This window comes from Gracilinanus agilis, chromosome 5 (assembly GCF_016433145.1).
Source record: "Gracilinanus agilis isolate LMUSP501 chromosome 5, AgileGrace, whole genome shotgun sequence".
NCBI classification, from domain to species: domain Eukaryota; kingdom Metazoa; phylum Chordata; class Mammalia; order Didelphimorphia; family Didelphidae; genus Gracilinanus; species Gracilinanus agilis.
In genome coordinates, this window is record NC_058134.1 from 132261399 (window position 1) to 132272870 (window position 11472).

The 11472-nt window shown below is 35.4% G+C and overlaps 1 protein-coding gene across 1 annotated transcript in view; it reads left to right on the plus strand.

Annotated features, from left to right (window-relative positions):
* Positions 1 to 9341, plus strand: part of FAM3C (FAM3 metabolism regulating signaling molecule C) — a 40984-nt gene extending 31643 nt beyond the window's left edge. The window contains exons 8-9 of the mRNA XM_044678096.1: positions 7867 to 7993; positions 8669 to 9341. Coding sequence (XP_044534031.1) covers positions 7867 to 7993; positions 8669 to 8758 — 217 coding nt within the window. The 3' untranslated portion in view covers positions 8759 to 9341. The remainder of the gene's footprint in view (positions 1 to 7866; positions 7994 to 8668) is intronic.
* Positions 9342 to 11472: the final 2131 nt, after the last annotated feature.

Here is an 11472-nt window from a genome sequence, read left to right on the forward strand (position 1 = left end):
TCAAGCATTGCCTTCTCCCAATCCCCATTTTCCCTCCATTGTAAAAGTTCTTCCTTATATACCTCTTTTATGTGAGAAAATTTTTCCTATTCTTTCTTTTCCTTTTCTCCTTCTCCCAGAGCAGCTCTTTTTCACCCCTTAATTTTTTCAAAGATCATTCCAAAATTATTGATTCACACCCATACTTTCTATGTGTGTGTATGTGTGTGTCCTTTTAACTGGCTTAATGATGATCAAGTTCTTAGGGGTTATATCTATCATTTTCTCATATAGGCATGTAATTAGTTCATCTTTATTGAGTCCTTTATGATTGCTTTTTCATGTTTATCTTTTTGTGCTTCTTTAGAGTATTGTATTTTGTAAGGGGACTAATAAATTTTATCCAAAATCCCTTACTATGTTGTTGTTATTGATAAAAGCAATCTGACTGCGTTTAAGTTGAGGCAAGATATGGAGTAGATAAACTCTGGCAAATGACAAAAACTCCTTGGAGACAGGTTACAAAAACACAAACCTTATATAATATGTTAAGGTTTAAAGAAGGAAAGATAGTAAATGGGGTTAAGGTAGAGGGTTCTCTAAATTCTGTTTGGGGTACTAAATTTTTTCCCATTCCCTTCTGAGCCGCAAAGCTCATCTTCATGTCTCAAGTAACCTCAAAACCTTCCTGTTGCTTCCAGTGCTATCTTAAATCTCAATATCTATCTTATCTAAACCTATGTCCAAAATCCTTATAAATCAAAATGTATACTGCCTCCAAGTTTAAGCCTCACAGAGACAAAAAATCATCTTTTTCTCAGTTAGTAATAGCTTTCTGAACACAGCCAAACAAGTCACTGAACTCTGATCCTGGTATTTCCAAATTGATACAGGGAACACCAAAGGAGCTCAAGATCTTAGCAGCACCCTCTTACTGAGAGAGAAAGAGAGAGAGAGAGAGAGAGAGAGAGAGAGAGAGAGAGAGAGAGAGAGAAAGAAAAGGTAGTTGGTTTAAAAAAAAGCACTTCAAGATTCCACAGAATTCCAAGCAAGCAGTCCCACTGCCCTCCAAGTTCCAACTCTAGCCTGAGGCAGCTTTTGAGAATTTTCTCATGCTCTTACTTATAAACCTTGTTTACTTAATGAACAAAACCCCAAACCTAATCTTATCCTAATATTTTGAATATTGTTTTTTCTGTCCATTTCTATCCTTTTCATCAGAAATGCTTGAACATTATCTATTAAATGTCCATTTTCTCCCCTGAAGGATTGATCATATTTAGTTTTGCTGAATAGCTTATTCTTGGGTATAATCTTTGCTTATTTACCTTCCAAAATATATTCCAGGCTCTTCACTCCNGAGCTCAAGATCTTAGCAGCACCCTCTTACTGAAGGAGAGAGAGAGAGAGAGAGAGAGAGAGAGAGAGAGAGAGAGAGAGAGAGAGAGAAAGAAAAGGTAGTTGGTTTAAAAAAAAGCACTTCAAGATTCCACAGAATTCCAAGCAAGCAGTCCCACTGCCCTCCAAGTTCCAACTCTAGCCTGAGGCAGCTTTTGAGAATTTTCTCATGCTCTTACTTATAAACCTTGTTTACTTAATGAACAAAACCCCAAACCTAATCTTATCCTAATATTTTGAATATTGTTTTTTCTGTCCATTTCTATCCTTTTCATCAGAAATGCTTGAACATTATCTATTAAATGTCCATTTTCTCCCCTGAAGGATTGATCATATTTAGTTTTGCTGAATAGCTTATTCTTGGGTATAATCTTTGCTTATTTACCTTCCAAAATATATTCCAGGCTCTTCACTCCTTTAATGTAGAAGCTGCTAAATCTTGGGTGATCATTTTCTTTGACCTGAGAACTTCAGAAATTAATTTAGCTATAGTATTCCTGGGAGTTTTTATTTTGGGTTCTATTTTTAGGAGGTGATTGGTAGATTCTTTCAATTTTTTTTTTTTTACTCTCTGCACTTCATCAGAGAAGTTTTCCTTTTTAATTCATTGAAATATGATGTTTAAACTATTTAATCATAGCTTTTGGGTAATCCAAAATGAACTCTCCTCAATCTTTTTTCCAGATTCATTGTTTTTCTGATGAGATGTTTTACATTTTCTTCTTTTTGTTTCTTTGACTCTTTCTTGATGTCTCATGGAGTCTTTAGCTTCCATTTGCATAATTCTAGTGAACTTTCAAACTTTTTCCATTTGGCCAGTTTTACTTTTTAAGAAGTTTTTTCTTCAGTGAATTTTTGCACCTTTTTTTTTACCATTAGAGGCCAATTCTGTTTTTTAAGCTGTTATTTCTCTTCAGCATTTTTGTGCCTCTTTTACCAAACTATTCTTTTTTTCTAGTTTTCTTGCATCACTCATTTCTTTTCCCAATTTTTCCTTTGAAGACTTGTTTGTATGTGTTTTCATATTATTGTCTTCTTTTTATGATCTCTTTTTTGGTTGTTTTTCCTCATTTTCCAACCTATTTCTTGACTTCAATATTTATTTTAAGTTGATTCTGCTCACCTTGGTGTGGAGAAATACTGTGCCAGGGATCAGGCTTTTTTTGGGCTGATGCTTTCACAGTTTTTGGTAGAAGAGGGGGGCAGGTCTTTATGTTTTTGGTTCTTCCACCCATTCAGGGGGAGATGTGGTCTCTGCTTTTATGATCTTCACTTTGCTTCTTACCTGCTCCCTCTTAAAAATTGGCAATGGAGGAGCACAGATCTTTGTAGTACTGATAATAGAAGGGCTATGCCTCTCCCAGTCTGACAGGCTTTATTGGACTGAGTCTGCCAAGCTGTCTCCATATAACAGCTGCCCAAGCAAGTAACCAATGAGGAGTTGTGTGTGTTATCAACTTCTCTAGTTCCTTAGCCTGGAGTTGGTTTTGTTGTTGATATGGGCTAATACTAGTACACTGGTTAGATAACACTATGAGTCTGACTGCATGAATAAATCCCTCTTCCTAATGGCTTTAGATGTTTTACCAATCAGGAGGGTACCCTAAACGTTGACTTGAATTTAAACAACTGTATTTAATATTTGCTCAAGAAGGGGTTAAGAACAAGGGAAAGGAAATAGGTTTGGGGGATGCTATTGCTAACTAATTCAAGGAGATGATCAGAAACTATAGACGTTGTTGGATCAAATATAGGCTAGAGATTCTTCACTCTCTCACTAACTCTGGCTTGACTTGGCCAGAGCCAAGCCAAAGAATAGGGAAGGTTATGGATGTTTCCTTGATGTCAATAATACTGCTCTCTCACAGCTCTATTGATTGTAGGTATGATAGTTTCCTAAAGCTCTCAACAAGGATGCTAGATTGCAGGTATGGGCCTACCCACACTCCCAGATCCACCCTCCACCCAGCAATACTCAAAATTGAGTTCCTTTTCTGCTGTGCATCCTGAGTATTTATAAGGGTGGGTCCAACTGCCTTTTGTCCCTGGCTCACGCCACTTGGGTACATTCCGAGGTCTCAACCGACGATCTTGTCACTCAAGGTGTCCTCCATCTTGTCCCCAGAAGGTCCTTATAACATCCCTTGCAAGTACAATCTCTCCACCCTAGAAATGCAAATGGACAATGAAGTTACCAAATAACGCTCAGTATTACTCATTGGTAGCACAAGAATTTTCTTTAATATCTTTCTGACCAGCTGTCTGGCCCCTTACTATGACTGGGCTAAGAGTTCTCAAAGCTGCTGCTGCTATATCTGACTCTTAAGTACTTCAACTATTGCCACCCAGTGCACTTTAGACCAGTCCCTCCTCAGTATCCCAGGCCTCTCATTACAGCCTCCTAAGTTTTCCTGGGCTGGAAAAATGTCTCACTCCAACTTTTATTGGTTCTATTGTTCTAGAATTCAATTTGAAGTGTTATTCTAAAGTTGTTTGATGTTTGGAGAGCTCATCGCAGTGCACCTCTGCTCAAGCCATCCTGGTTCTGGGCAGGACCCCTCATTTCTATTTGAGTTTGACACCACTGCTTTTGTTGATGCACATTGTTATTTTTTTTTTTTTTGGTAGACTCATGTAGTGACCTTATATCAGCACATTTATGGTCAAGTAAAATCTCTAGATTTTAAAATATTATTAAATTTTTTATGTATTTTGAGCATTTAAATATTTTAGATTTTTTATGGTTATTAAAGTCAAGTTTTTTTAAACTTATACAATTTTATTTTAAACCTAAATGCAGAATTTTTCCTTTATCCCTACTTGATTTAATTTTGATTGTCCTAGCCCAGTTTTCTAGTCTTTCAAGACCATTTCAGATCTATATTTCATAATTAATCATACCATTCAAGTTTGTGGCTCCTGCAAACAGGACCTACCTATCTTCATGTTCCCTTTTTTTTCCTTCAGTAAAAATATTAAAGAAGATAGAGGCATTAATCATTATAGCTATTCAAGAAGCTGTAGCATCATCTACCAGTACTCTCATCTCAGTAACATTATGCCATCATAACATAAAGATATCAACATAAGGATCAAATTCATTATGGGTTTCGATGGGTTTCGATTCACATGTATTAGAGTATGTTTAACTTATGTTTTGTTTACAACATGTCTACTATTTTATTTATTTATTTATTTATTTTTTGTTTTATTTTAAACTCTTAACTTCTGTGCATTGACTCATAGGTGGAAGAGTGGTAAGGGTAGGCAATGGGGGTCAAGTGACTTGCCCAGGGTCACACAGCTGGGAAGTGTCTTGAGGCCGGATTTGAACCTAGGACCTCCCGTCTCTAGGCCTGGCTCTCAATCCACTGAGCTACCCAGCTGCCCCCATGTCTACTATTTTAATGCATGTAAAAGACAACATTAATTAGGACTATGTCTGAACATATGACTGCTAGTAAGTAAAAGGTACATTTTGATCATAGACCTGTTAATTTTAATTCTTCCCCTGCTCTTCATGTTAGTGGTGGTTAAAGAGAACTAAGTTGATAAGCCTGTTTACTGTGATGAGAGTAAGTAACATAAGGATATCTTAGGAGATTTTGTCAAATAATGCTTATATGTTTTTTAACAAAATCTTAATGATTAGGTGATAACTTTTTTTTTGTTAGGGGACAAAGAAAGTCATGAATATAAATTACTAAATTATGAAGGATAGTGTATTTTCATCAGTGAAGGAAATGCTTTTTAAGGAAAGTTTACTTGATTTTTGGAATATTAAATTATTTTAACTTAATAACAGTCATAAAATAAGGTTGTTTTGGTACCTTTTTTTAGAGTGTAAGTAAAATTAAATTATTTTCTAATGGTCTATATCTTTTCTGAATTGTTCATATTCTATCCAACATCCCATCTTAGAAATATTACCAGGGGGGCAGCTGGGTAGCTCAGTGGAGTGAGAGTCAGGCCTAGAGACAGGAGGTCCTAGGTTCAAACCCGGCCTCAGCCACTTCCCAGCTGTGTGACCCTGGGCAAGTCACTTGACCCCCATTGCCCACCCTTACCAATCTTCCACCTATGAGACAATACACCGAAGTACAAGGGTTTAAAAAAAAAAAAAAAAAAAAAGAAATATTACCAGGGAATAACATTTTACTTAATAGATTTTTAGACTCTCTAAATTAAAAAAAAAACTGTGGTTTAAATTTTTTTTTAATAAATAAATTGGCAATTCATCATGACCTGCCTTCACTTTGTCTTTCACATTCTCTGCAACATTTGGGTTTTTGGCTATGTATTACATTTTACTTTGTGGCATTAAAATGTGCTACTATTTTATAGCTTGGGAACTACACGCTCAATCCTTTGCAGGCTATTTATTTTCTCTTTACATACTGTTGTGGCTTAGGACATTGGAACTGGAGAGGTTTGAGTTAACTCCCCACATTCCCACAACTTCATCTGGGGATATTTTTGAACAAAGGAGCTATAGAACAGACCTGGGATGCTTAGAGCTAACTTTGCCCCCATTTGGATTGATTTGGGGCCCAGCTGTGGATCCTTTGGACAGAGAGAGTATAAAACATTTGTCTTAGGACTTTGGCTTGTATCCCAGTGAACCTCCTTACTGACTGCTTTTAATTTCCATGTCACTGGCTTTTTACTTGCTTTTATATTTCTGAACATTTTTTCCTTTTTTTTTCTTAAGAAAAATTTTTTAAATTAGAAAGATCTATTTTTGTAAATCTTCCTCTCTTTGGACATAGTTAACTGAGAGCATAGATTAATAGCTTCTACTTAAATAGGCTTATGTAAAAATATGACTATTAAAATGGCTGAGCACAAATTCAAACTGATTTTAGCATAAACATGTAAAAGGTTGATACAGAATTTAAAAACAAAAGTGAAATACAAATACCTGTTAAGAATGACAAACTTATTAATGATTTTTAGCACTTAATAATCATTGTCAGAGATAGCTTGACACAGTGGATAGAGGACTGTCTTGACATTAGAAAGACTTAGGTTCACATCTTGTCTCTTATGATCCTGCGCAAGTCACTTATATTATTGTCCCACCCAGCTATCTAATTACAAGTTAAAGAAAATTGTTGTGCATTGGTAAGAGTTTCCTATACTAGTGACATCACAGATATAAACAAAAAAAAAATGTCTCCTATAGTTTTTGTCTTCTTACTTCCTCAGGCTTTCCATAATCAAAAAATCTTTGGATGGTACAAATGGGTTATTTGGAACTTAAGGGAAATATGATATCAAAAGTCTTTAGGACTAATTTATATTTAGACTTGGGCCAGAAAGTCTCTATTATATAGTAAAATAGATCATCACATCACAATATTGTAAAATATTCTGTATTAAAACCCCCCGATGAGGAGGCAGCTGGGTGTATAAGTGGATTGAGAGCCAGGCCTAGAGATGAGAGGTTCTAGATTCAAATCTGGCCTCAGACACTTCCTTGCTGTGTGACCCTGGACAAGTCATTGCCTAGCCCATTGATGGGCAAACTATTCCCCATGGGCCAGATCCAGGTCTTAATTTGCCCATCACTGCCTTAAGGAATTCCTTAATCTCTACATCTGGATGTGGGGCATAGTGATTAGGGAATTGCTTAAGGCAGTGATAGGCAAACTACAACCTGGATCTGGCCCCGAGGAATATTCTGCCCATCACTGTGAGAAAGCAGGGGTATCTTATGAAATTTCTGTAAAAGAGGACAAAAGTTTGATGATTCTCAATCTATTTTTCATCTAGTTTGCCACCTGGTTTATATGAATGTGTTTTTCAGCAGAGCATGATTTCTTCATGCAAGTATTAGTTGTTTAAGGGTTTTTACGTGAGTATCTGTTGACTTAGATATTGTTTTAATTTATGTGGTATGTATGTAATTAGACATTATTGTTATTATAGATGTTGTATATAGACAATATATATGCAATTAGACACTTTTGAATTGAAGCTAGTTTTAATTCTTATCGCCAAAAAATAAAGGTTTATAAAATTATTTTATGTTAGCTTATTTTCCTGCTTTTTATGACTTTTTATGCTTTTTTAATGTATGTACTTTACAGAAGAATCTGGCTCAGCCTGCTACTGTGAGACCATAGGTGAACTACTTCACTTCTCTGAGCCTTATTTCTCCATCTGTAAAATGAAAAAAATGATTTTTCTACTACCTAATTCACAGGTTTTGTTGAGACCAAATGAGATAATAAAAGTGAAAATGTTATATCTACTACAAAAAATACTCATAGATATGAATTATAACCACTATTTACTACCATTATGACTGTAAAAATTCTGACAATATTTTACATTTAACAAAACTGAACTTTAGTTTTCTTTTTATTTACTTTCTTTTTTGTTCCACTATTTATCTAAAATCTTCCTGGGGAGGGAAGTGTTCTTGTATTTAATGCAAGGTGTATAAGGAATTTTCATATTATGTTCATTTATTTCCTCTCAAAGACTCACTCATGAGGCAAGATTGTTGATCGCTGCATTGGGAAGTACAGCTATTGTTAACCTTGATTTTAGAGACAATTGGGTCTTCTGTGGTGGAAAAGGTATTAAGACAAAAAGCCCCTTTGAACAGGTGAGCCTTTTAATGTTTTATACTATATTTTACTAAATAAATTCAAAATGCCTGACATTCCACAAAAATGTAATGAATCTTGTCCTAGTTACCCTTGGTCTCATCTAATTGACTAGACATCAAATATGGCCATTTACCCTGTGGGAGTACTATTCTTAGTAATTCATTGTTTGAAAGTACTCTAGCTTTTTAAAATCTACCAAAACTTTAAAACCTCAAACTTTTATATGTACTTTCAGTTCACTAGAACTATAGGCATAAATAGTGGTAAGTTAAGATTACATTCTTCATCTTGATCTTTGGGATGGCGATCAATTAACATTACACTGGAACATATAATCTGGGAATTAGTTCTAATTTTGCTTATTTTATATTACAGCCAAGTTTATTATAATTTGAGAACTTAGTGTCTGACCTACTTGAATTCTTTTGAATTATAGTAAAAATATGTAATATATTTAGTAAGAGTAAATATCATGTACATAGTATATGCAAAGCATACTTTTGCATGCTGTTCAGTAGTGGAGCCCTTGTTATGAATATTTAACTAAGTGGAATTAGTAAATATAATTTTCTTAGTCAATTTCACTATAATAAACATATTAGTATCCATGTTAAAAACAAATCAAACTTGTAAGTCATCTTGATGTGGTTTTATTATGTTGTTTTTTGCAGCACATAAAGAACAATAAGGATACAAACAAATATGAAGGATGGCCAGAAGTTGTAGAAATGGAAGGATGTATCCCCCAAAAGCAAGACTGAATATGAAGAATGTTAGAGAAAATTGTCTTTATGCTATTGATAAGAATGCTATGAAGGAGATATTACTATGTACATACTTTGAGAGAGTATACATTCATCTTTTCAGTTATGCATGAGTACCATCTCTTCCAAAATCAAGATTATTTATTGCTAACCTTAAAGAGTAAACTTTGTAAATAAGTCCACCATGATAAACCTTTTCTAAGCTGTTGTCTCTCTAAAAGCACAGTATTTAGATTGCATTATGATAAACATCTCTAAGGTGTAGAAATGTCTTTTTTTAAGCATACATAGTGAACAGATTATGAAAAATGTTGTTCTATTGTTTTATAGATAAAAATGCTATAAGAATGTGGCCCTTGTGAAAACAGGTTTTGTTGGGGGGGGAACAAAATGTTTTTTAATATGCTGCCCTTTTGATGGCAGTTATCAGTCTTTAATAAAGAAGTATTTGACTAGTTGTATATACTCTGGAATTTTGCTTTGCAGTCTTATACCCCTTCTACTCTACCTCACTTCCCTCCCTACCTTATTTCCTCACCTCCCACGGAGACTTCTGGCCAATAAAAGGAATTTTTAAAATGTAGAATTTAAATGTTTGCTATGGAAATTTAGATTAGTTCTACAAAAAAAGCACAACAAAATCCTTTTTTGTATAAAAAAGTGATAAAAGAAATGTATAAATAAATGTATATGATTTGAAAACGCAGCTTGAAATAATTTGTATTTATGAAGCAAGTGAGTTAAATTTGTAGTAGCCATTTGAAGAATGACCTGATACACAGTTTAGTAACGTGGTCATAGAAATAAACAGATTTTTAAAATTATCTTTGTATGTATTTCTCTGACCATCATTCACTCTTATTTAATGAAATTTGGCACTTTCTAACCAGCATTCTGAATGTTCATATCTGTAAAAATGAAAAGTCTATTGTTGTGAGGGTTTATTTAGTGATTTATTTAGCAATAGTATTGGATCTAGCAAGAAGGGCTGGAGAATTCCAAGATGGAATGAAGGAGCAGGAAGTAGGGCTTGTGCTCTGAGAGAGACTCCATTAGTGGTTGGCACAAACTTTTGCTAGCCCTGAGAGATCTCAGAGTTAAGGAAACCCTGCATCCAGATTCCCTGGGATCCTGAGTGGTGGAGGCTTTCAGCAATTGGACAAGACCTGCAGAGCTGCACCAAGTGGAGGAGGGATCTGGTGGACAACATCTCAAGTACACTCTTCTTGGGTACCTTGGACCACCTTGGCTCTTGACATCCTGTGATCATCCTTGGATTACTGTGAGCCCCAAAGCCAACCTCAGGCCCTTTAGCTGTGCTGGTCAAACCTGGCTGGAACCAGGTTCTTGAAGCAACCTTCCCAGTGACTCCAGAACTGCTCCTTTGGGCCCTGCCTGGCTTAGGTCAATTAGATTAGAGTAGTCAAGTCCTCCCCTTGCCCATGTGGTTTGCCCTTTAGGTTTTCAAGTACAGAATCCCCTATCCCATCCTTTTTAGTTACTCACAATTAAACTGTTAAAAGCTTTTACCATGCCTGCTGGTTCCATACACCCTGGCCTAGTGGTGAGCTGGGTGACCATTGGCCAACTGCCATTCTTGACAGCAGCTTAGTACCCTGGTCTCCCTATCCTTGTTGGTCCTGTCTCTCCTTCAACCCAGTGTGTGTACCCACAAACCATTTAGTTCACATTTTAACATCCCTGGTGTCCCACCTTTTACACTATCCTAATTCAGTTTTCAAATTTTGACTTTTTTTTTCCTAGCAAAATAATCAGAAAGTAGGTTAACTGGGAGCTTTTAAAAGAAAGACCTATGCGTGGGAAGAATCCATGCATTCAGTCATTTATGCAGCTCTACGGACAGCAGTACTTTGCCTATAGCATACATTTGACAAGGGGTAATGCATTTTCAAGATTTTAAGTGTAGCTCTAAATGGCCAATAGTACTCTAGTTAGTCATTTCTGAAATGTTTAATTTAGGCTAAGTCAAAGTAATTTTATGTTCAGTTTTACATAAAAAGGTAGGGGAAATATGAATTTTTGTTTAATATCTTCAATTCTTCAGAGATTGCCAAGTTTCATTTTTTATCCATGGGCTGTAGTAGGTAGTCTCGGTGACATAATCTTGGACTAAATTATTGACACAAGTTAATGCTTTCCATAGTATGTCCAATGCAGAAACAACACTGCAACTTATAATTTTAATAATTTATCTTAAGGTAACTAGTAGATATTGTAATTTTGCCATGTACTTCAAAATCTTGTTCATCAAGAGCAGCATATCAAGATGGATAAATGTCTATTGAAAGTTAAATAGCTTGCAGTACATTTGTGTTCCATAAACTAAATGTAAAGCAAGAAAAAAGGCATCTCATTCTGCTTCACAATTTAATAATAAAAAAATTGTAGTTTTTGCACTTAAGCAAATCACATTCTGCATATATATTTTGACATCAAATCCCTCAGTTCTATAAATTGAAAGTATAGTGGCTAATTTTACAGCATTAGGAATTGTAAGGCATCAGGTTTCTTTTTTTTTAATTTTTTTTTTTTTTACTTTAAACCCTTAACTTCTGTGTATTGACTTATAGGTGGAAGAGTGGTAAGGGTAGGCAATGGGGGTCAAGTGACTTGCCCAGGGTCACACAGCTGGGAAGTGTCTGAGGCTGGATTTGAACCTAGGACCTCCTGTCTCTAGGCCTGGCTCTCAA